A 25,045-nucleotide genomic window follows, 5' to 3' on the forward strand; every position below is an offset into this window, starting at 1 on the left:
GACCATACAATCCAGATGTGGTTTGGCTTCAGATATAGAGCAAATCAGACTTCTGCTCTTGTGGTGCAGATCAACTGAACAGAACAGACGCTTTCTGGCAGACTGCGTGTTATCGGGACAGAAAACACACCTGAGCAATTAAACACATTTACTGCGGTGGTTAAAATGACTCAAATAGCTCTGTTGGAGGCTGTTAAAGGCCCTGAAAACTTGGTTTCAAATGTTTACTTCATAGTAATGAAATAGGCAAGACTCTGCAGTCTATTATGTACAAAAATATAGATAATCTGCTTCATCAGGACTGTGTGGGTGCACTTTGTTCAGATGTGTGTGACAGTGGCATTGCCCTGAAAACATCCTAAAACTGCTGTACAGAAATACAACATTTTTCTACACACTTTAAACTCTTGAGAGGTCAGAAAAACCACAAACACAGAAAGCTATCATGTGAAATACATGGAAAAAACTTGCATGTTAATGTAGACCTCATTGTAAAAAGCTGGCTAAGATAATTGGTTCTCAGAGTCTTCAGACTTTGAGTCTGTGAGACAAATAAAACAAGTTTATGATGCTACGCCAGCTGAAATCCTCAAGGGCAGCGGATCACGAGCAGACCACCACATGAGCTCAGCTCACCGGCTGGTACACTTATTTTCTGTTCATAAACGATGGTGGAAGTGGGGCAGACATGTTGTTCTGTGCGGCCCTGAAGGAGCAGAGTAATGGGAGGTGGCTCTGCCCACTCCCAGATGACAGTATTGGGAGCAGGTGTTGGGAAGCCACACACCTGGAGCTGATCTCCTCCTCATGGGAGAATGAAGGACAAACACTGAGTTCACTGTGGGTGGTGCATGTTGAGGGCGAGGAGGTCTCAGTCAATTTTGCCCAAAAATCTAAAGGGGTGAACTTCTGTTGTAGGTTGAACCGGTAAGTTGGCTCAACTTGGTGACTGAAGTTCCAGACCTCACTCGGTAAACCTCAACAGACCTGATTGAGCCCAGATATTTAACAGCCACCGCAGGACAAGAACAGGTGTAACTAATACCAGTGATGGCTGTGCTCCATCTGGAGGTAGGTGTGCCAGTCAGCCAGCACACCTAAATGGAATGCAGCCATTCTGAACGTAATCAGTTACATTTAGTGCCGTGAGAAAGGCGCATTGTTCGTGCGTAAAGAGACTGAGTGAGAACAGTGGATGTGGGAGTGAGGCGGTTCAGCTGTTTTCAGTTTGAGATCTTCTACTTTTAATAAACACTTGAGTTAAACTAAACAGACAGTTTCATAATAATATTAAATATGTAGAGCTGCATAAATGACAACTCACTGGCTGCAGGGTTTCAGTCCAAACACCAGTCATAACGCACCAATTAGTCCGATACCCGACTCCCACATGATGAAGTTCAGTTTAACCAACTAACTGCCCCACACGGCCAAAGGTATGTGGACACCTGAACATTAAAGCCACGATATGAGACAGAGGAACATGTGGTTCCAAAACCATAGACATTATTCTGCTACAACGGCCTCCACTCTTCTGGTTTCAGGATGTAATCCCAGTCAGCCACAGGTGCATCAGTTATGTAATGTCCATCACTGACGTTAAGGTCTGGCTCACAGTTTGCAATCCAGTGTATCACAAAGGCGTTATTTCTACGATATAAAATACCTCAGCACATATCCCACATGCGAGTTTCGAGGCTTTACGCGTCTTAAAAAGGCACGAGTCCGAACACTAGCGTGACTTTAGCGGAGTAGTGACATGAATTCATACAACCAGGGTTTATTTTCTCTACTTCTGATTTACCAGGAATGAAATCAGTCTGTTGAGGTTATCGTGAAGATTTTCCTTTAATGAAAGCATGTTCGGTCAGTATATCGCAGAATGAGGGAACACAATAATGGTTGAGCTCTGTGATGAAAGCCCTTTGCAGTATTATGAACCGGGTGTCTACGGCAACATTCCTGGTAAAAATTCATACAATGTTTGAATCTCAGAGAAGTGAGAGTCACAAACACACCCGTTATTACCGGTACTGCTAATCACCGCAAAAGAGAACGAAAATTACATCTTTGAGATTGTAACTTCAAATGGACTAGAGATGCATTTTTACACAATTCCTTTGATTGATTAATGTTGATTACAACAAGTAATCAATGATCATTAAGGTAAATACCATTACCAAGAGGTTGCTCACTCTGAAAAGGTTTGTTGTTGAAGAAAAGGTCGATTAAATGTTTTTGTTGTATGTGCTACTTGGCCACTAAAGCAGATTCTTTGTAAGTGCTTCTTCTGTCATTCTTGTTTGTAAAAACTATTCTTGTGAAGTTTTGGATTTACGGGTTGGGGTGGAACCTTTTACAACTGTAATAATTTGAATGATGCAGCTGTTCCATGCAGGTTATACTTTTTTATTTCCTACGCGGCAAACATGTACGGTGGGTTTAATGGAAAATCAATAAAATTGCTAAACAAAAGAAAGTGGATTCTGATTCCAGATTAATGCGACAACTCAGACAGAAGAAGGGTGATTGGAGATGTGACATGAATACACGGGGAGGAGTGATGAGTAAGATGTTCTTTTAAGATCAGCTTCACATCAATCTGCATCATCAGTTCTTACCCAGAGAGGAAACTGCTGAAGTTCTGCAGGTCGCTGGCGTCCATCACCACGTTCAGATCACTGATCGCCCGCTCACATCCTGAACCCTCCTGCAGGACAAACGCACAATCAATGACTCGGAGTCACTTCATCAGTGCAGTGATGAATGATGTCGTGTTGTCAAATGAAGCCTGTGTGTACATGATCTGTACATGATCCGAGAAGAGAAGACAGCAGAGTGAGCAGGAAGAGACAAGACATTCAGAGCTGCTGATTCACGTTGCATGTGGGTACATTAAGTGCAGTAAAAACATAGTTGAATGAACTTTATAAGCCTCATGAAGGCAGTTTTTATTGTGGGACTGTTTCACCAGACTGCACTGGTTTTAGTTTGGCGTATCTAAAAAAGAAACACTGACAAAACTGTTTTCGGTTACTGTAAGTTGTACTAGCTCACAGTATGTTAGAATGTAAAAAAGCAAGTATTAATCAAACTATAATAAAGAGTAAGAAGAGTGTTTACAAAAAGGACTGTTTTCAAATAATGTATTTTCAAAACAAGTCAAGATTTCAGAGCAGAAACAATAGAATTAATTTTCATGACACTTCTTCAATGAAACCAATGCTGGTTGATCCAGTCACAATGAAAACCAAAAGACTTCTGGACCGACATGAATAATACAGAATCTCCCGACAACACAATTATAATTACTCTGGACTCTGTACATTTACAGTATCAGCTGATGTCAAGGAGTCATTAAAATGTGCCTCCAACAGGCCTGAAGGTAAAGCTGTGTTTCGAACCTCAAACCTTTTTTGGTAAAAAAAACAAACTTAAATGCTTAAAGTTGGCATCAAAGGTCAGATTAGATTCTTAAAAAAATGTATGTTCACATAGTTCCTGATTCAAATCATGTTTCCAGTTATTGCGCGATCATGTACAGCCGCTTGTGTTTTGACAAAAAGTTAAAGAGTTTTACAGAAAAACATGTTTATATTTCTCAGAATAAGGTACAGATGAAGTGATCGTTACTGAAACTTGAGCATCATATTTCACAGCTCTATTCAGAGAAAACTTCTCTTTTACATGAACACTAAGAGGAGACATGTAAAATGTAGAATTGAGACGCTTCTCTAATATGAACTTACTTAGTGGTAGTGGCCAAAAAATAAATACATTTTTTTAAACGAGAGCTTTTACTTTGAAGGTGACATCTAAACCTAAAATGTGATCAGTTTTTTTGTTTTTTAATTTACTTATTTGGTCGGGACAGTGCACAAGAATAAAACATTCCTGTAAATGAGCCAGAGTTAGCCAAGAGGCTATTTTTCATCTGTAGTCCCGATTGTTGCCGTTGGCGTGACTTTACCTTATAGCACCTCACACTGTACTTTCCCTCTGAGGCCGTTTGGTCTGATGATTTGATGACATTTAAGACCTGACAGTGATTCTTTTTTATTGTTTTGCATGCCTGACAGCTGCTGCTGAGGTCTGAGTGGAGCTACTTAAATCTCAAGTGTGCCATTGACCCCTCCATCAGTGAACCACTAAACACAGGCCTCTGTCACCCTCTGCTGGCTGGACGCATAATCAGCATTAATTCTGTTGAGTGTGTTACCGGAACCTTTTTAAACGTTCCTTTTGTCCCTCTTTTCAGAGGCTAAAAAAGGCTAAAAGCTACAATCCATCAACTCCACTTGTCCGGTGCCTTGGCGAGGGGACGAATGGTGGCCACTGTGGACCAGAGACTCTCTGTCTCTTCAACACATTATTTAAACAATTAAATGACTCACCTTGACCTCAGACAGCTGGAACTCCACCTGGAAGACCAGTTCAGAGCAGTGACCTGATATACAGAGCTGCTGGACCAGCTTTCTGCCACCTAGTATACACACACACACACACACACACACACACACACAAACACACACCAGTGTAAGTACATTATTACACTACGAAGGACCCACGTTTCTGGGCCCATTACTCGCGGGCAACTGTCGATCAGTGGAATAGTGTGAAACCACCAGGATGTGATTCACGCTTGGTAATGATTCAAATACATTTTTTTTTTATGTATGGCCATGATAATATTAAGCATGGCAACAAGGTACTAAACTGTATTAATGCTTTAATAAATAGTATAGTCCAGTAAATAATGGGAATAATATCCTGTGCAGCTGTGCTCCTGGTTATTTTGCTGAGTCATTGATTAATCATTTAGTCTATAACACATCAGAGAACACTGTGCTCTTACTGCTCTGCAGAGTCTTTGTGGTGCAGCTGTTCAGACTGATGCCATTCCTCTGTGTCTGTAGCTTGAGATCCTCCTCCAGCTCCTCCACCACCTCCTTCAGCCTGGACAGCACCGTCTCCTTCTCGTCTCCTCGTCTCTGTCCGCACATACACGACCTGTGGAGACGGACAACAAACTGTTCAGTGACTCTCATGATAGCCCACGAGCCTTTGCAATGCCCAGGTTTACTTCAAAGTAGGCAGGAAGACTACCGGTAGATTTTAAGATGTAGTTGTAAGTGGGGGTAACGCTACAGGTTAAACCAGTGAAAGATGGTGTAAGAGAGATTTAAACATGAATAAAAACAACACTCACATGGCATCCTGCATCTGTCCTCTGAAGTCAAACGTTATGTCCTTGAGGTTGTCCTTCTGTTGGCGCCGCAACGCTAAAACTCCAGCCTGAAGAAGCTCAAGCTGAGCCTCGAGCACCGTCACCTCCTCCATGTTCTCTTCACTCAACTTCTCCATCATCCTGAAGGACAAACAAACATTTGGAAGTTTCAATGGGTGAAGAGGGCAGCATAAAAAAAAAGTAGTACAGTGGGGGAGTATTCTGATTATTTACATATGTAGTAATACCACAGTGTATAAATACTAAGTATTAGCATCAAAATATGCATAAAGTACCAACAGTAAAATTGCTCATCATGTAAAATGGCCCATTTTAGAAGAATCTATATCATATTACTGGATAATAATAAGTGATGAATTAATGTGTTACAAATGTTGAAGCTAGAAAAGTTGGAGCTAATTGCAACTACTGTATATGCTGCTAGGAATCTTAATCTTCAACAAAATATATAGTAATTGATTAGTTGATTTATATTCTGTATTATTAATCAGAATCTGCAAAGTAACTTAAGCTGTTAAATACATTTGGTAGAGTAGAAAGTAGGGTACAAAGTGACATAAAATGGAGATACTAAAATAAAGTAGTAGCTCATAATTGCATTTAAGTACAGTATCTTATTTACCTTCCACCACAGGTCTGATGATAAGTTAAACGTTACAGTCCTGTACACATCCTTCTTATATACAGTCTCAGGTACACACAGGTGTTTTCAGTTACTCTTGATTACGGTAGACTTCTTCTCAGGACTTTGTGGAGGTGCATCAACTAACGTTAATTTGTTGACATCTTCCTGAGTTTCACGGTAGCTTTATTAAACCTGTTAAAGCGGGATAAATAAATAACACGTTTATAATTCTGATATTTGAATAAATTCCCTTCTACCTGAGAAGAGGTCTAAACAACAAGCATAACTGAAAGCACTAGCGTTGAATGAACTAAAATGATGACTAAAATGATGACTTTAACAAAATAAAATGGCATTGGTGAAGTTAGACTTAACTGTCATGACTATGTTAACTTACCGTATTCTTCTTCGTTATAATGTCGAATTAATTGAAGAAAAGTAACTTAAGAGCTCTGTATTAAACCCTTATTTCCATTCACGTTACCTTGAATGAATCTCGATTCTTCTTCTTTACCAAAACAGTTTGTAGCCTCGCGCCCTCTAGACTCTCCCACTTTCCCCGTTTCGGAGGGGGATGGGATAAACTATTTCTGAAGAAGGGTGAGACTGCGTGGCTCTATTTTGATACAAATACTGCAAATGTTTAGATACAATTAATTTAAAAGTACACATGTCACATTTATTGATGTATTATTGTTAATAGGTAATAAATAATAAGCTAACAAATTATATTACACCCCTCTACATTTAACGCCGTAACAGCTGTGACGGTCCAGAATGATTACGGCGGTTTTGAGCAAATTAAGATTTTTTTTTTTTTTCTACACAGATAACCAGGATAATTAAACCTTTCCATAAATGATCGTATTGGCAACCTTTTTGCGTATTTCAATTTTTTTCTAAAGCTGAATATCACACTGCGGAACCTTTCAGCTCTGCGGAAACAAGCGCGGAAGGGAAGGTCGGCAGGATTGCATTGCAGCCCCGGACAGAGTTAAAGGGAACACCACTTGGATACATGTGAGGTAAACATTTGTTTTGTTTTTTATCTATATAAACGCAACCGGTAATTTGATCGTGATAACTCTACCGGCTCTGTTATAACTTAGATTCTTTAGAGGTATTCGTTTATTTAGGCTCTGTGTGCAGTATGATTTTGCACGAGGACTGCCTCTGGCTGCTCACTGGCTGCTGGCTCACACTCACCTCACGTTAGCTCCACGAAACACACTGAGCTGTATGGAAACGTTGAAGTCCACTAGTCGTCATTTTACTTCCTTATTTTCCTTTTTATATCGTAAACTGTCCACACAGGGACTATGGCTGTGATCATGTGGATCTCTTCTTGTTTAATTTGTGTCACTTAAAAAAATGAGGTCCACCTTGCTACAGCTAATGCAGTCTGACAACAGCTCTGCAATTAGCCATGACCGTTATAATGTTTTTTATGTTAATTAAAGAGGTTTGTTAATTCAACTGTATGGTAATTTAGCAGGACATAGTTTGTGGTTTAATAATCACTTCAAAGTGTTTAATAAACCTAAAGAGTGCAGATCCCTTCTAGCTGACAGAGAGAAACAACCTACACTCCTGCACAAGTGTGAGTGATGTTTATCAGAGCTGTCATCAGTAGGAATCAGTCCAAAAACCATAAATCAGAAGTAGACAGCCAAGTAGGTTTTGACATAGAAGGCATTAGCCATGGTATTTTAACTGTCACAATCAAATAGTAATATAGAATAAGAAGGGAAACCAGTACTGCAAAAGTCAAGAATAATAGATCTAAAAATATATGTAAAGTATATCTTTTTTTAAATGTAAAGAGCTGTACTGTGTTTAAAATGAAGAGGATGGAATGTGCAAAATATTGACCAAAGAATGTAATATGTTCAGTTTTCACTGAGTTGAGAACCTGAAGTAAAGTAAAAAATGTTCTGTTGATAAATTAAACTCAACATTGATCAATCAAACGTTTCTGACACCGTGTGTTCCTATGAAGTCAGCCCCCGTGCACGGTGCATTGATGAGTAACTGACCCCTTCTGTTTGTTGTCCGCACAGTGTTGTCGTGGGATCGGAGCGATGAAGCGGCTGTACGTCGGCGGGTTGAGCCACTTGGTCACCCAGAAGGATCTGAAGGATCGATTTGGAAAGTTTGGAGATGTGGAGGACGTGGAGGTCCGGACCAGGAGGGACGACGACTGTGAGACGTCCAAACAGCCATGATGATAATTACTTTTGTCGAGATTCCTCAGTGACCATTGCGTGTGTTCTGACTCTTGTTCTTCTCCTGCAGGTGTTCCTTATAAAACCTTCAGCTACATTAACATCAACATTTCAGATGCCGACCTGAAGAAATGTAAGTGAACTGAGCCAAACATCTGAACAATCATTCAGCCTTCAACAGGAGACAACACTCTTCATAGATCAGGTTTCTGTAAATTGACTCAAACAGGAGGATTTGTTTCGTGTTACTTTCCTTTCAGCAGAACTGACATCAGAGCTTGTGTTGTATCGTCATGTTGACATCAGTGCGTTTCCTCTTCAGGTATGACGGTGCTGAACAAATCCAAATGGAAAGGAGGAACTCTGCAGATTGAAACAGCCAAGGAGAGTTTCCTGAACAGGTGCAGTTCTGTTCACCTCACCATGAAAGTCTTCTGACTGTGGGGCAAGAGGAAGTTCACATATTTATAAATCAGGCAATTTTATTTTAAGTGGCCTGCAACTAACAATTACTGTCAGTGTCGACTAATCTGAGCTTTATTTTCACAGTGGATGTAAATAGTTTTTGTCTATAAAATGTCTAAAAACGTTGTTGCCTTAATTTCCTAGAGTCCAAGGAGACATCTTTAAAGTCTGTTTTCATCCAAACACTCGTTCAAAGTTATTCAGTTTACAATGATATAAAAAAGAAAACGGCAGTAAATTCTCACATTGGAGAAGCTGCAACCAGAGAACGGTTGTTATTTTTACTTGACAAACGATTTCTGTCTCAGATTTTGTACGCTGGTGTAAAAAAACGCATGAAGAAGAATCAGAACCGGTTTACTGCCAAGTACGTCACACATACAAGGAATTCGGCTTGGTGATTGGTGCGTGACAATGTGCACTCACTGTTAACAATTTCAGGTTCTGATCAACACCAAATTTAGGAAAAGGGAAAAGATTTATCTTTCCAAACTAGATCAGTGGTTCTGAGGGATTCATTTAAATAGATTCCAGAGATTCTTGAGGGTAAAGTGTCTCCTTTCAGAAGTGGAGATTATATAAAATCATAGGAAAAAATTCCAGCTCCCTGAACCACGCACTGATGATCTATGATGATTCTTCCTGATCCCGGTGCGTTGGTGGTGTTTGTGTCTCAGACTGGCTGAGGAGCGGCAGACGGCGGAGGAGCAGCGCCTCCAGCAGCCTGAAGTGGAGGACGAGAGGCAGAAGATGCTGGACTCCCTGAGCAAAGCCGGCGTGGACAACTTCACCATGAAGGCCGCGGTGCCGGGGACCGACGTACCGGGACACAAGGTCTAGTCATCTCCTGCTTCCTGTTTCCGTGTAGACGCTACATCCAGTAGAGCCCAAGCTAAACTTCTTCTTTGCACCATTAAGGGTAATGTGTGTGTGTGATGTGCAGCAGCATGTGTGAGGCTGGAGGTGTTTACTGTCCTCTGCGTGCTCTGGTTTTCAGGACTGGGTCGTCAGTAAATTCGGGCGAGTTCTCCCCGTCATGCAGCTCAAGTGTCAGAAAGGCAGCCGAGCTCGAACGGTGAACTACGACCCGTCCAAATACAGCCACAACATCCGCAAGCTGGACCGGTCCACCGTAGAGCAGCACACGCCGGTCACCCAGCTCACCTGGGAGGAGCAGGGAGGAGACGATGACATCAGCAAGAAGAGGCGGGGAGAGTTCCCCCCGTATGAGCCGCCGAGACGCAAGAAGAGTCGGACGGACGTGGTCAGAGCCCACAATGCTGACGGCGGAGCCGGGTAAAGATGTGATGGTTTTCACAGTCGTATCCATGAAAGAATATTAGATTTAATATAGAAACCGATGGATTTCTTTGGATCTATCTTTTCTGATTCATCAGCCTCAAATGTATTTTGTGGCACAGAGACTGTATCCTGTATATTCAGTGTAAGAACACAGTAGAGATGAGGACTGCAGTCTGTAATTGTGATTTTTACTGAACTTAGTTTCGGTCATCTTAATCCACAACCACTGTGTTGTTATTTATAATGTGAAGTTTGGTGAATAACACTTTATTTATTAAGTATTTCAGTATTAAGCTTAGCAGTAACTTGAGGTGTTTTATCTGCAGGTCTCCTCCTCGGCGGTCTCCTCTTAGAGTTAAGACCGTTGTCTCCGTCGATCACACCGAGGCTCGTCGCTTCACCAACGGAGACCAACCACCGACGAACCACAGGCTGGCTCAGAGGAGGACGCCGCGTTCCACTGACTGGGACATCGATTCAGACGAGGAAATCCACAAAATGGTGACGGCCCAGAAAACCTCCCACGCTGCACTGCAGCGGCAGCAGGAGGAGGAGGAGGAGGAGGAGGAGGAAGATCAGCTGGAAGTAGTCGGACTCGACTACTTGGTGAAGTCTGGGCGGAAAGGTAACGGATGTTTCTGTTTTTTGAGACGAGCTTCTGAAAAATCTGATTCAATTGTACCTCGGCAAATAAAGAAAATATATGTATTGATAAATATCTATATATATGATATAAATAATGTGTAAAATAATGAAGTCCCACAATAGAATGCATTGAGATAATATAAGAAACATTTTTTTAAGAATTCAAGGAAAGGTTATAACAATTTAGGTTTTTTAAGGACCAACTCGTAGTTTTATGAAAGTTTGTGAATTTATTCCCTGAACCTCATGATGTATCTGACGACTAGACAAAAAACTCTTTTAAATACGATGTCAAAATGTGACAAACTGTGCAAAAACCAGCTCTTCTTTGGGATTCCAGGAGGTCCAGACGAGAATGACTACGACTCCGCAGACACAGATGAACTCTTTGCCTCCAGGAAGCCTCCTCTTCCTCCACCGCAGCAGAGATCCACTCCACAAGCTCCAGCACAGCTCTCAGGAAACGACAGGAAGAGAAAGATGAAGAAGAAGAAAAGTACAGCTGGAGAGGAAGAGGACGATTCGTCAGGTGCTGAAGAGGAGGTCGCCTCCAGGAAACCATCTGGCGAACACAGTTCTCAGAACCAGAGTAAGAAGATGAAAGTCCTCCCTGTAGTGAGTCTCCCTTCCTCAGAATCAGATGAAGATGATGAAGATGAGGAGGAGTTAGAATCGGCTGATTGCAGCTCAGATTCTGACTATGAAGCCATGTTTTCTAACGTCACTCGTCTGGAGATCTCCCTGGCTGATCTACAGAAGCTAGCTGAGGAATCCTCTGGACAGGAAACTAACCTCGCGGCCGGCTCTTCTCAACGACCTACACCCAAGAAAGGCACCACGCCGGAGGAGATCCTCGCCGCCATTTTGGCGGACAGCAGCGACGACGAGCAGCAGCAGAAGAAGAAGAAGAAGAAGAAGAATAAAACCAAAGTGTCAACGTCGCTGCCCGCATTCCAGGGAACCAGAGCGCTGACCGAAGATGCTGTGAAAGCAGCACCTCCCTCGACTCCTCACAGTGAGTCCTCCAGCGAGGAGGAGGAGGAAAGAGAAGAAGAGGGGGAGAAGGTGGTGAAGAACATGGCTAAGAAAGCTGAGACAGCTTCCTCCTCTAGCAGTGAAGAGGAGGAGGAGAGGATGAAGGCTGATCAGACTGGTCTTACAGCTAAAGCTACAGCAGCAGCTCCGTCTTCGTCGTTCAGCTCTTCCGCCGAGGAAGACGAGCAAGAAAATGCTCCTCACAGTGAGGAAGAGGAGGAGGAAAGCGAAGAAGGGGAGGAGAAGCAGGCTCCTGCCCGGGTGCCGTTAGGAGCTAAGGAGGAAGAGGAGCGTCAGAGGAAGACCAACATGAGGAGGCTGGCTGCCGTCCAGCAGAGACAGAAAGAGGCTGAAGATCAAAAGAAGCTCATCCAGGGAGCTCTGTCCAACCTGGTGGGTGTTGACCTGTGAGAGGGTCTGGTTTAACCTCTGAGGGTTTAGTCCAGTCCTCTCCTCCTTAAAGGGCTGTTTGAGGGTTCAGATCTGGCCTTAAGGGGTTCAGGGTTAGTTTTGGGTTGAGGCTGTGGGGTCTGGATTGTGCCAACGGACATTTTAGAATTTATAATGTAAATACAATACAAACAACTCGGATGAACCTGAGCTGAATATTTTCTTTGGATTAATATAGTTTAGGAAACAAAACCGATTAACTAAGTTTGCATCACAAACCTCTGATTGAGATCTTTGTGGGTTCGACTTCTATTTGTTTTCAATTTATTTGTTTCGCTCAAACTCACAAATTTGCCACAGAGGGCTTCACATTCTGCACAGCATAAGACCTCCTCTCTCGGATAAAGGAAACACTCAGATTTCAAATCTAAAGCCCTTTAAGTCTGACTCACTGGAGGTGGATTGTGGGTAAAAGCCTCCTATTGGCTCCATATTTCGATATTTTACCCGTACGAGCAATCGGTTGTGTTTCAACACATCCAGTGAATACGAAGAGAACGTTAGCGCTCACACGGTATTTGTCTCCGTTAGGATGCTCCAAAGGCAGGAGCAGGGAAACACATTGTTTTTGGCTCTGATGATGAAGATGATGATGAAGACGAGCAGCAAACGACCTCAGAGGTCACGACGCCAAAGAAGACGCTGTCCCATGACGGCCAATCAGAGGACGAGGCAGCAGTCAGTGAGAAGGACAGAACCAAAGGAAAGGTGAGTGAGGAGTTTATAAATGCCTTTTTTATTTATTCATTGTGATTCACCCAAAGATTTGACAAAGTGACATGAAACCTTAAATCTGCTGCGTGTGTGTGTGTGTGTGCGTGTGTCTGCGGTCAGGTGCGTGTGAAGCCGTCTGTCCCTCAGCTGTTTGGCGGCAGCGAGGATGAGGAGGATGGTGATGAAGAGGAGGATGGCAGCAGATTTGACGTCAGGCCTCAGTTTGAAGGTCGAGTTGGACAGAAGGTGAGGAAAGAGTGTGTGTGTGTATATGTATATGTATATATATATATATATATATATATATATATATATATACTGCTCCCTAAGCTTAAATAAATAATAAATAAGCTTAAATATTCGTTTTATTCAAATGCAAACCCATAATTGTGTGTGTGATGTCCAGCTGATGGCGCTTCAGTCTCGCTTCGGGACAGACGAGCGATTTCGAATGGACTCTCGCTTCCTGGACGAAGAGGAAGAGGAAGAGGAGGAGTCAGGTGAGGCTGTGGGGGGGTTCAGTGTCTGCAGAACAGCAGGATGAAGAAAGGATGATGTTTCTTTACTTCCAAGTACCGTTAACGTTCGCTAGCTTTACTTCCAGAAATGTAAAGTTACTGATGATGCTGATTAGTGCGACAGGTCACACGAGGTCATTTTTTGGGATGGTGGAGGATACCATTCAACCAATCAGGAGGACTTGATGTGTGACTCCACAGATGCATTCAGGCGGTAGACTTCACATTAAAACAGTCATTAGCTTATCGGTCCATTCGTCCGTCTTTCACATCGACTAGTTTAACTCGTCGGCGTATTTTAATACATTTTGGTCGTAGTTTTTGTTTTTCAAAAGTTATTTTTGATCTTGTTTTGTTTTGAAAATGAATTCTGGTGGTATCGCAACATACAGTTTGTTGGAAATATAAAAGGTTGTTAAACTCGAAAGGACGTCAAACGGGATTTGAACCAGTACGATGCTGTGAGGTTTCACGCTTGCTCACTTCTTCAGCTGGCATTTGTGTATCTTATCTGTCGTTTGGTTTTATTTACGTCTGATGGCCGTTGGCGTGAAATGCTGTTCGTCCTGCTTCTTCTTCCTGGTGAGTAACGCGACCGTTTGTGATTCAGAGAAGAAGAAGAGCGTGACCGAGGAAGAGGAGGCTCTGGAGGAGGAGAGGAAGAAGAACCTGTCGATCTTGCAGAGCGTCCTCGGCAGCAGCCAACAAACGCACAGCGGCAAGACGGCCGTCAAGGCCAAGACCTTCAGGTGAGCCTCGTGAACTCCCACACAGTCAGTCTGACGGGAACGTTTTATATTTAACAGAGAATTAATCACATAAATCGACTGTGTGTGTTTGCAGAGACGTCTCAGCGCTGCATTACGACCCGAGCAGAGAGGAACACGCGGCCTTTGAGACCAAAACAGATGAAACCAAGAAGGAGAGGTACGAACACAGAAACCATGAACTCATCCGTTGATTCTGGATCTGCACCGTTGTTGATCTTAATAACCAGATAACATGTTGGCTGGACTTCACCGATCCACAACAAAGGTTGAGGCTGTAGCTTGTTATTGTTAACAAATCCCATGAAATGACTTCCTGGCCCCGTCTGTGGCACTCAAACCTAATCTAAGAAATGCTTAGTCATTTCCTGAAACAGGTGGACAGATGGATACTTTATCACTGTAGTTTGTAGCACATTGTACTCAAACAGGAGGAAATAGAGAACATGTTGGGCACTATTCATTTGGTGCTCGAGTAATTTAGGTGAAGAAAAGACAGACAGTCATTTTGATTGTCCTGCATCGATTTTGATTATTTTATAGAGTATCAGAACTGCAATGCTTCATCAATGCAGTGCTCTTTAAATATATATTGTAAAATGAGAGAAACGCATTCCTTTGTAACTACAATATTGGGTATATTCTTTGCAGAAATAATTGCCAAAAAACTCAATTTAATCCATTCTCAAGTGATTCTAGAACACAATAAAATGTAAGAAAAAACTTCTACAACTAAATATGTTTAAAAAGGATACTGAACAATAATGTCGAATGCAGGAGCAGCAAAGAGCCCTCAACAGAATGAAATGGTAAAGACAACAAGTTGTACATAATTAACAGATGTAAAGTTGATCTTGTCATTCCATGTTAACGTCTGCACATTGAAAAGTACTCATCCAATCAACTGTATCTTGTCCCCGTCATCAGCTCTAAATGTTCTCCAGTGAAACGGTCATGTGATCTGTCGTCTTCACAGCAAGGCAGCCAGGAGGAGGAAGAGGGAGGAGGCCCAGAAGCTTCCGGAGGTCTCTAAGGAGATCTACTACGACGTGTCCGGCGACCTGAAGGCCGTGTTCGGTCAGACGAAGGACGAGGACGTCGCCGGAGGAGACGAGGAGACGAACTGGGACCGAGAGCAAGAGGCGGAAGAAGAAGAAGGAAAGGAAGAACAGTTGTCTCTCCTCTCAGCTGATCCCGGAACAGAGAACGAGGAGGCGTCCGGATTCAAATTCTCCTTCTTTGAGGACGAAACAGGAAGTGGAGAGACGGGTAGGTTCATACGTCAGATGTTTATCTCACACTCTCAGAGGGAAGATTTGGGTTTCCTAATTCTTTTTAAAATCTCTCTTCCAGCGGAGTACAAAGTAGAGAGCATCCAGGCGCCAAAGGTCTCATGGCAACAAGACCTGCGCTTCCAAGACAGCAGCTCAGAGGAGGAAGAGGAGCAGCAGCAGGAGGAAGAGGAGGAGCAAAGCAGCGTCACTGCTAAAACCACAGAGTGAGAACATGAAGATTACATTAAAGTTAATTAAATTAGTTTGCTTCAAACTAGTTTTAGTTTATTTGCACTATTTACAAAAATACACAAACATAATGGAGATGAATAACATCACAGTACACTGAAGACATATAAGACATATATATATATATATATATATATATATATATATATATATATATATATATATATATATATATATATATATACACACACACACACACACACGGTGTATTGTATGACTTGATCACATCTACAGTCAATGTATTTACTAGGACTCTAAATATCAACTGATCGATCATTGTTGATTAGTCTGCTGAGTATTTTCCAAATGTATCTGTTAGTTTGTCTATAAAATGTTAGAAAATTGGAAAGATTCTGCGTTATTATTTCCCAAAGCCCGTCTTCAAATTACTTGTTTTATCCACAATTTGTATGAAACCAAAATAACAATAAAATTAACTTAATTTATGACGGATAAGACATTCTTTGACTGAAACAATAAATCAATTATTAAAATAGTTGCTGATTCACGTACTGTTGATGGATGAACAGATGAATCAAATACAAAAACCTGCTCCTTCAGACCTCCAGACACCTTTTTGAAGTACAGAAGACGGGTTTTCATTTTCAGTTGAACTCAAATGTCTTCTGTGTCTGTTTGTGTTCACAGAGAGGAGACGCCTTCAAAGACGGACCTCTTCTTCTTCTACCTTGGTGACAGCAGACTGACGGGTAGGATGAAAATATTAAAACACAGTTTTATGGGATTCATTTAAATGTTCCCCTGAAGTTGATGAGGCTTTTCTCGTGCGTCTTTTCCTCCATCAGAGGGTCCCAGGTTGTTCTGTCGTCCCTCTCAGCTGGAGGAGCAGAAGGAGCAGTGGGAGGAGAGGAGGAGCGAGCTCAGACAGGTACGCTGAACATCTTCAGGCGGTTTCAAAATATGTTTGAGGGGCTTCTTGCTAAACAGTTTTGGGTTTGTCGGTCATTTTTATCACACTATGTGTTGATGTTGGTGTGTAGTTTTCATTGTGACGGCAGTTCTTCGCCTTTTTATGGAGGAAAAAACAGTAATTATGTGCAGTAGACCGACAACACATCTGGTGTTTGCGTGTGCTCTTTCACCTGTGAGTATAAGGAAATGTCCCATTCTTCCTTGACCACTTCTCCTTCTAGTAAGCTGCTAGTTCACAGTGTTGATCCGTGTTTCCTGCCTCCCTCGGTCACTCTCCAATGCCTCTGCTGAAACCTTGCTACGCTAAGCTAGCAGTTCAAACACAGAGAGTTACTTCCATATTGGTTGGGAAAGGGAACTTACAGATTATTCCACACATTCTCTAATCTAAATACACATATCAAAGTCAAAGTCAAAGTCAAAGTTCACTTTATTGTCAAAGTTTCCACATGTGTTATGCATACAGAAAATTTGAAATGCCGTTTCTTGCAGTCCCACAGTGTGATATAGACAGTGTGGACATATGGTTTAAGAAACTGTTTTTCAACTCTCCTAATAAAGATATAATTATTCCCCTTTTTGTATGTGTTAAAGAAAATGAACCTTGCTTCATATCAACCTCAAACTGAGAGGAGGCCTGAACTGAAATCAGGAAGTTTTAATAAAGATATTTACGCTTTTCTGTCCGTTTCCACAGGAGTACCGCAAAAAACACAAGGACGCCAGGAGGAAGCTGAGGTCCTCCCTGAAGAGCTGAGGATTATGGGAAGTGAAGTCTCTCTTGATGAATGTTATGATCATTGTGGAGGCTTTACTCTGTGTGGGTGTTGAATTTACTTCAATTATTAAATATTTTTGAACATATGTATTGTTTATTTAAAAGCAAGTGTCTCCCAGATCCACAGAAATCACTGAATTTCAATGTATTTCATAATTTCTTCTCGGCCTTATCTAGTCAAAATTAAGGACAGAATAACTACATAAGCCTTATAAAAGACCACAATGTGTAATATAACACAAACTAGTCTTTAGTAATCCATAAATCCATAAAGTAATCCATAAAGTAATCCATAAAACATGACACTAATAGTTTGTAAATCGAAGTAGGTAATATGTGGACTACAATTTCAGTACTATTTTATATGCAGTGAAACTAAAAAATGTTTATATTTTTGCATCAATCAAGCCCATTGCAATTAAGTGTTGATGCAAGTAGTTAAAAGTCTTATTTTCAAGTTAGGTTTTTCTTTTATTTTGAAATGTACAACCGGAAGCTCCGTGTTGTATTCTGTCTTGATACATAATGATGAGCAACAAGTGCTGAATAGGGCACCAGACTAAACTTCTGCATCAGCACCGGACGGAGGTGGGACAGGGAGAAACTATTTTATGGACTTTTTATTTTTTAATTCCAGGAGTCTTGTGTTTGTTGCTGCACATGTCTGTGAAAGAGATATAACACGAACTTTTTATATTCAATTATATTTATTTAGTTCAAAAAGAAAGAAAATGAGGCCGGTTTTGTTTCTTTTGCTTCTCTGGCTGCGGACCGCGGAGCTCCGTCACACCGCCGCTCTGGAGACGCAGCGGGCGGAGGATGCTGGACCGTTGGCTGTAGGGACACGGGAGTCTTTCTCCCCGGACAGGACGTCTCTTGACCGGGATGAAAGTTCAAGAGTCGCCCGAGGAGCCAAAGATGGGGATTTCAGGAAAAGAGACCCCAACACACCGAACAGTTACGCGCCTCCTCCTCCGCGACGGTACGATGGTTACTTCACGACCACACAACGGTTACCCGTCTCCACGCGGCCGGGTAATGGCTCGTCACCGTGGGGGCTCCTCAACCCGCTGTTCCCGGTAACCGACGGCTCCTACTGGGCGTACGCGATTATGCTGCTGGCGCTCGTGCTGTTCGCGGCGGGCATCGTCGGGAACCTCGCGCTCATGTGCACCGTGTGGCACAACTTCTATCTGAAGAGCGCGTGGAACTGCATCCTCGCGGGGCTGGCGTTCTGCGACTTCCTCGTACTGTTCTTCTGCCTGCCCGTGGTCGTCTTCCACGAGCTCACCATGAAGAGGTTGCTAGGAGACCTGTCCTGCCGGCTCGTGCCCTATCTGGAGGTGAGGAGGAGGATGAAGTTGAATGTTTATAACATTTTATTTTAAAGTTAATTTCCTGAAATTCTACTTTGACGAAAAATTATAAAGGAAGAGAAAACATGTTGAAGAATTATTTAGGTATTTTATTACATTTTTTCAATCTTTAATACCTTTAATAATCGCCAAACGTTAATATACTTTCCCTATGTGTTTAAAACGGAATAAAATAAAATACGCAATACATAAATAAATACAAAATAAATATAAGACATGAATATAAACAACTTACGCAGATGCTATTTAAAAGATTTAATACAATTAATTTCTTAATAGGATTGACAAGATTTTTTAAATTGTTTTACTTCCGGTCAACACGTTTGTAAATCGGTGCTTGAGTAGCAGTTACTACTATAACGAGTTACAATAACTAAAGTGTTTTTTTTAAGGATTTATATTCCAGTGGTGTTTCTGATCAATCTATTGATTTATGTTTTGATTAATTGCTCAGTCTGTTGGATAAACTGTGGAGAAAAACAGTTTAAAACGTCCATCAGTTTCATAGATGACTTTAAATCTTTGTTTTTTGCGACCAAAACTACAAAACCCGAAAATGAATATAATATAAACAAGAGAAAAGCAGCAAATCCTCACATTGTAGAAAGTGCAACCAGTTAAATAAAGTAAGCCATTAATCAAATCAGACAAATTGCTTTATCTTTTAATCAAGGATTATTTTAGTGTTGATTACCACGAGTTAAATTGTTACTAAAAGTCTTTAAATGTTCTTTATCCAGCCCTGCAGGCAAAGAGATGTCAAACAAGTTAAACACTTAAAACAGACAATTTAATGTGATGATAATAGTTAATCAACCCCCCAAGTCTGCCATCACTCTATCAGGGCTGTTTTTACACCCCATTGTAAATGTTTTCCAGTTTAATGAAGAGACACCAGGGCTGTGATGAATGGCCTGTTTGTAGTTGCAGACTCAGAGCACTCTTTGCTTTCAACAGACGTGCTGTTATGGACTGTTTGCTCTCTTCCGTTGTTATGAACCATCATGAAGCGACTCTTCTTCCTCAGCTCACAGAGTCAAACAACGGAGCACAGAGTTGTAGTTCTCAGCGTCTGGATGTTTATTTACAGGTTAAAACTACAGATTTATAGCTTATTTAAGGGCCCAGTGTTTCTGCAGGATTTAGATTTCCATGTGAATTTCATTGCTGTCAGCATTGAGAAGACCTGAAAACGATATGGAGACCAGGAGTGCAACTAAGGATTCATTTTCAGATTTTGCTTTTTTCAATTAATCAATTAATTGCTTGTACTATTAAATGTCAGAAATGAGTAAAATCCTGAGTTCCTTAAGGCCCTGCAGCACATTTTGTAATTGGTTGTTTTGTCCAAGCAATTTACAAAAAGATGGCAAATAATGAATCAATTATCAAAATTGTTGCTGGTTATGGTATACAGTATGTATATATATATATACATGCCTACTCTAACTGCTTCACATGTTTATAGTTAATGCTGTATCTTATTGTATCATATCAACCCCTTACTTATTTATTTGTACTTTGTACCTTAACATGTGTACGTTACTCTAGATGCTGAACTGTAGTTTGCTGTCTCACTCTGCAATTACAATAAAGTTTTATTCTAAAAATGTCAGAAAATAGTGAAAAATAGTTTGTCCGAGTCAAAGGTCATCTTCAGATGTTTAGTTGAACAAAATATATTTAGATTATAACATAAAACAGAGAAAAGCAGTAAATCTTCATGTTTGAGATCTAAAAAGTAGAACATCAAAGTATTTGTCAATGGCTCCCGTGCAGCTCTGAATATAATACTGACGTGTCACCGGCCCCTTCTGTCCAAAGGGTTTTTAAGAAGTAATCTCGTTACCCTCACAGAGTGTTAACGTGGAGCCTCTTGGTCACTTTGTTGGGTTTTCAGAGGCTTCTTCTGTCTCAGGGCCAACATGGCCGACCTGTGGAGTCCTTGTTTTTGGCTCTAAACCAGCTCCAAATGTCCACAGAGCTTTAAATCACTGAAGTGGAGTTTCACTCATTTGTGATAACAGCTTGTATGCAGCAGTCTCTAACAAGGTCAGGCTGCTGACCTCCTCTAGTTGTTGTTGCCTCGGCTATTTTCATGCTAATGAGTGAATGAGTTTCTTGCTAATTAATTAACGTTCCTAAAGTGGTCTTTAGCAGCTTTAACCGCTTCCATTGAGACGGGTTTGAAGCGGGTCAGGCTGCCAGCTGCCCCTGTGCTCTGCTAGTTCAACTATTTTCATGCTAATTAGAGCTCTGTGTTAATTATCTTCAGTTGTATCTGAACCGTTTCAGGTCATTAAGCACTCACAGAGGGAGGAGAAGTCTCTGTAATGATAGTCTGTGTTTTGGGCCAAAACTACCGACATTAATGTGCACGCGGCGCCAATAACTGTCCCCGGTCTGAAGGCAACGAGCTGTCACAACATAGTGCCTCTGTGTTCCCTCTGTGGCTCCTTTTATTCCCCCGTTTCAAAGCTGTTCCGTACAGCCGGGTCTTATTACTGTAGTTTGGGGCTAATTTGCCTGTAGGGTGGCATAACAAGGCAACGGAAAGCCTTAAATGTGTTCTTTAAGCAACAAAACACCTTCCTTCCTGTCCCCAATTTAGACCGAAGTCTTGTTCTGTCTGAGGTCCTCTAACAGGTCACGTCTGACTGGAGCAGCAGAATGAATGAGAACAGAGTTTAAACCGGGAAGTAGCTCTGCAAAGCTCATATGCTTTAAAAAATACTGTAGTATAAATTAGATGCTTTGAATTTTATTGTACTTTTTAAAAGCAGAGCTGGGTAATACAGGAGCAGATTTTCAATGCTGACACTAAAGATTCAGTATCACTTCTTTTTTTAGTTGTTGGCCATTAAAAAAAGAACATTTGTGCCTAATTGGACCAATTACCCTCTGCTGCAGAGCATCTGGAGTTGCAAGTCACATTCATCTACCATGCAAGGTCCGTCAGGATCTACCTGACATTCACACACCGTAGGCACAGCTACGGGAGCAATTCTGGGGTGAAGTGTCTCGCCCACGGACACATCGACATGCGACCAACGGAGCCGAGGATCAAACCACCGATCCTCTGATTGAAGGACGACCCTGAGTCTGAAGCTCTGTGATTCAGTAGACTCTAAAATTGCAACCCTGCGAAGGATAAAAGGACATTGATAAAGGAGTATTGTAAGAATGACTTATCAACATGTCTAATTGCAGATGACTTCTGATGAATTAAAGAACTAGATGAACCAGCACAGAGGCCTTTTTTATCAACCTAGCAACCCAAAAGTCGGTCTAATTATTGTCTTGTTCCAGATCTATGAAACCCTTTTGCTCATCAAGAAACGTGTGTCGTTAACCATCTCTCTGTCATGTCTCTGTCAGGTGACCTCTCTGGGTGTGGCCACGTTCAGCCTCTGTGCCCTGAGCATCGATCGCTTCCATGCGGCCACCGGCCCCGGGCCCTTCCAGACGCCCAGGGTGGAGCCCTGCCAGTCCATCCTGTCCAAGCTGTCCGTCATCTGGATCGGCTCCATGGTGCTGGCCGCCCCCGAGCTGCTGCTGTGGCAGCTCCTCCAGGAAACCGTCAGCCTGCCGCCGACGCTCCCCGGTGACCGGCAGCAGAGCCGGCCGGGAGACTCGCTGATGGCCGCCTTTAGAGCCCGAACAGAAGCGTTCACGGTGGACGTCTGTGTCCGCGAGCCGTCCGTGGATCTCCCCGAGGGCATCTACCCTCTGGTGCTGACCTACCACGAGGCCCGCATGTGGTGGATCTTCGGGTGCTACCTCTGCCTGCCGCTGCTCTTCACTCTGGCCTGCGACTTGGTGACGAGGCAAGTGTTGGCCCAGCGTCCGCCGCAGAAACCCGCCGGCGACAAGGTGACCGGCGTGTGCTCCTCAGCCTCCTCTTCCTCCTCCTCCTCCTCGTCAAAGAAGAAGAAGCAGCACACCAGAGAGCAGAGGCTGCGCTCCACCGTGATGGCGCTCACCATCCTGTACGTCGCGTGCAACCTGCCGGAGAGCGTTTGTAACATCACGCTGGCGTACGTCTCCGTCCACGTGTCCGCCGCTCTTCCGGCTCTGGCTCTGCCGGCTCTGAGCCTCGTCGGACAGTTCCTGCTGTTTGCGCGTTGCTCTGCGACGCCGGTGTTGCTGCTGTGTCTGTGTCGCTCGCTGGGCCAGGCCTTCATGGACTGCTGCTGCTGCTGCTGCGAGGAGTGCCTCCCCGACGGCAACTCCTCCTCCTCGTCCTCCTCATCTGCCTCCACCGCCGCCACCTCCAACGTGTCCTCGTCGCCGTCTCCGACCTCCCTGTCTCCCTCCGGCAAAGACGAGACGACGAAGAGCCTGTTGGCGGCAGAACCGTCCGTCTTCTGCGACCGGGCCAAAGACTCTTCGACAGCTATGGGGACGCCCTGCTGAGGTCCACAACTGCATTCAACCACAAGTTTATTACAACTTGGCTCTTATTTTTGTAGAATCGTATCATTGTATCGTTTCTATCCGTTATAATAGTTTTATACTCACCGAGTTGATAGCAGAGATCTGGTGATTTCACTGACAGGTTGAGGACTAAAGTGTGTGGACTCCTCTGCCTCAGTCTGTTAGTCCTGGTTTAGTCTTAGTCCCTTATGAAGGGGAATATTTACACTGATCGTGTTTGTCCCTCGTCCTATTTTCAACATGACTATGCAGAAAAGTCCAGCTCCAGAAAGAAAATAAATGGTTTGGTGTGGAAGATTTTGACTGGTCTGAATCCTGACCTCAACCTCATCCATTGGACGAACTGGAGCTCCAGATGTGATGATCCATGCTATCGGTGGTGGAGGAGGCTGTTACAGCAGCAGGTTAACGACCACGGCTTTGGAGTCACATGTTGCTCTTGGGGTGTAATGGTTTGTTGGGTTCTTCCCACACTCTCGGTATCTAAACCACTTTATTTGGCCGCATAAAACTGCTAGCTGGTCAACACAGTAAGGTCAAAGATGGGTGTGTGAGCTGTGATGGATGTTTACATCGGAATGGAGTTGGTTTAGCTGACAGATTTGTTTCCAACCTGTCTGATCGTTCCAACCTGACTGATAGAAAAGCCAGGTGGTGATCGATTGTAATGATCCTTAGATCTAAGTCTGTATGAACTGTAGAGCCACTGCAGGAGCACAAACTTGTCTGAATAGAATTAGATGATTATATACAATATTTGTTCTTTTGTAAGGGAGTTTATTGTTGATGGGTTAAATCCTGTTATTGTAGCACTCATAATTGTGAAACATGTTTTAGTTATTAATAATGCTCAAACAGGATGTTACTTGTATCTGCTCTGAGTACTGTATGAGACAGAAACACTGATTTGTTTTTTAAAGATGGCTAAACTGAAAATAGACAGACTGAGACTTTTAGACACTCGGACTGATGTGAACTTCTTGAACTTGATCAGTCACAAATGTTGAAGCTATGAGAAACAATGTGAACTTTGACTTGTTTTGTTACCTTTTGGTTTAGTAAAGTTTAGATTTTCTTCTTTTTCATCACCTGTCAGTGATTCCTGCCACTGAGTGTGTTCTTTGAATGTCGGGTACACACGTTATTAACTGAGACGAGCAGTAGAGCTGATCTTCACAGTGTCTACTAATAGTTGGAATAGAAATCTGCTGAACTCTGAAGAACTCTAAGATGCAGAATCGCATCTTAAAACACAAGTCTTCTGACATTCTATATTTTCATTATTGTCAACAAATCCCATAAAAAGACCAAAACCAACGATGAGATGATCAACTGGCAACTGTTGTCGGTGTATCCAAAGCCTCATAAATCTTCTTCCTCGGTGCCATCGAGCTCCATTGTTGTCCAAAAACTATTAAAAACACATTGATGATCCGTCCTGCTGCAGGAAATACTGTCTAGAGCGACAAATGTGTGCCAATCATCAACTGTATAATTATGACAGACGTAGTCTCTGTGACCTCACACAGGTTTCTGAGGAGCAGTTGTGAAGTGTGGGGGGGGGGGGCTCCCTCTTTACACCTCCATCAATACATCCCTTCCTCAGCACCGGAGGATGCAACTTGGTATCAATCCACCTCTGAAAGTAGTCCCCAACAAATACACTATTTACGTCTTCTTGCAGTAACTTGAAGAGCACAGTAACCAGCTGTTTTAGGAAATTACAGAGCCTTTTTTTAGTTGAAACTACATTGTTGTGAGGTGTTTATAAAGAGTTTTGTCTGAAGTAAGAACCAATGAGCGACAGACAGTAGGGAAATATCACACTGTTGGTTTTGGTCTGCATGTTGGATTTGTTGACAGTGAGAACATGATAAAGTAACTTCAGTCATATCCTGTTCGGTAGTTTCTGTGACTCCCACGGAAAAAGCAAGAATCTCCTCAAAGTGGGACACCTGTTAAACTAAAGCTTAATCCATGTTTTTACAAAGATCAGCGTTAAAA

At 42.5% G+C, this 25,045-nt stretch overlaps 3 protein-coding genes across 4 annotated transcripts in view; 2 read left to right on the top strand and 1 right to left on the bottom strand.

Moving 5' to 3' along the window:
* cenpp (centromere protein P) overlaps positions 1 to 6,388 on the bottom strand; it is a 74,567-nt gene extending 68,179 nt beyond the window's left edge. The window contains exons 1-5 of one of the 2 annotated variants that reach the window (XM_079265348.1): positions 6,271 to 6,388; positions 5,210 to 5,368; positions 4,856 to 5,010; positions 4,395 to 4,483; positions 2,622 to 2,710 (exon numbers count right to left, since the gene is read on the bottom strand). In XM_079265348.1, the coding sequence (XP_079121474.1) occupies positions 2,622 to 2,710; positions 4,395 to 4,483; positions 4,856 to 5,010; positions 5,210 to 5,367 (491 nt within the window). In that variant the 5' untranslated portion in view covers position 5,368; positions 6,271 to 6,388. Of the gene's footprint in view, positions 1 to 2,621; positions 2,711 to 4,394; positions 4,484 to 4,855; positions 5,011 to 5,209; positions 5,369 to 5,870; positions 5,923 to 6,270 lie in introns of those variants that run through there. The other variant, XM_079265349.1, reaches the window with a different exon arrangement.
* A 462-nt stretch (positions 6,389 to 6,850) lies between these two features.
* nol8 (nucleolar protein 8) lies at positions 6,851 to 17,465 on the top strand. Its single transcript, XM_079297100.1, has 18 exons — positions 6,851 to 6,898; positions 7,934 to 8,075; positions 8,169 to 8,231; positions 8,421 to 8,499; positions 9,241 to 9,397; positions 9,561 to 9,859; positions 10,192 to 10,490; positions 10,851 to 11,938; positions 12,527 to 12,703; positions 12,830 to 12,955; positions 13,116 to 13,209; positions 13,838 to 13,976; positions 14,071 to 14,154; positions 14,971 to 15,263; positions 15,348 to 15,492; positions 16,166 to 16,227; positions 16,324 to 16,406; positions 17,148 to 17,465. Exons 2-18 carry the CDS (start codon positions 7,955 to 7,957, stop codon positions 17,205 to 17,207), a joined length of 3,369 nt encoding a protein of 1,122 aa, XP_079153226.1. The 5' UTR covers positions 6,851 to 6,898; positions 7,934 to 7,954; the 3' UTR covers positions 17,208 to 17,465.
* Positions 17,466 to 17,824: 359 nt separating this feature from the next.
* Positions 17,825 to 24,070, top strand: gpr37l1a (G protein-coupled receptor 37 like 1a). Its single transcript, XM_079297299.1, has 2 exons — positions 17,825 to 18,571; positions 21,983 to 24,070. The coding sequence occupies exons 1-2, from the start codon at positions 17,840 to 17,842 to the stop codon at positions 23,018 to 23,020; spliced, it is 1,770 nt and encodes a 589-aa protein (XP_079153425.1). The 5' UTR covers positions 17,825 to 17,839; the 3' UTR covers positions 23,021 to 24,070.
* Positions 24,071 to 25,045: the final 975 nt, after the last annotated feature.

Source organism: Melanostigma gelatinosum (genome assembly GCF_949748355.1).
Source record: "Melanostigma gelatinosum genome assembly, chromosome: 3".
NCBI lineage: Eukaryota > Metazoa > Chordata > Actinopteri > Perciformes > Zoarcidae > Melanostigma > Melanostigma gelatinosum.

Bases quoted from the DNA above. Each gene is read 5' to 3' on its own strand.
- nol8 (XM_079297100.1), top strand. From the start codon at position 7,955: ATGAAGCGGCTGTACGTCGGCGGGTTGAGCCACTTGGTCACCCAGAAG. The intron at 13,210-13,837 runs GTGAGGCTGTGG...TTTGTGATTCAG, and splicing joins AGAGGAAGAGGAGGAGTCAG to AGAAGAAGAAGAGCGTGACC. The intron at 15,493-16,165 runs GTGAGAACATGA...TTGTGTTCACAG, and splicing joins GTCACTGCTAAAACCACAGA to AGAGGAGACGCCTTCAAAGA.
- gpr37l1a (XM_079297299.1), top strand. From the start codon at position 17,840: ATGGACTTTTTATTTTTTAATTCCAGGAGTCTTGTGTTTGTTGCTGCA. The intron at 18,572-21,982 runs GTGAGGAGGAGG...TGTCTCTGTCAG, and splicing joins GGCTCGTGCCCTATCTGGAG to GTGACCTCTCTGGGTGTGGC.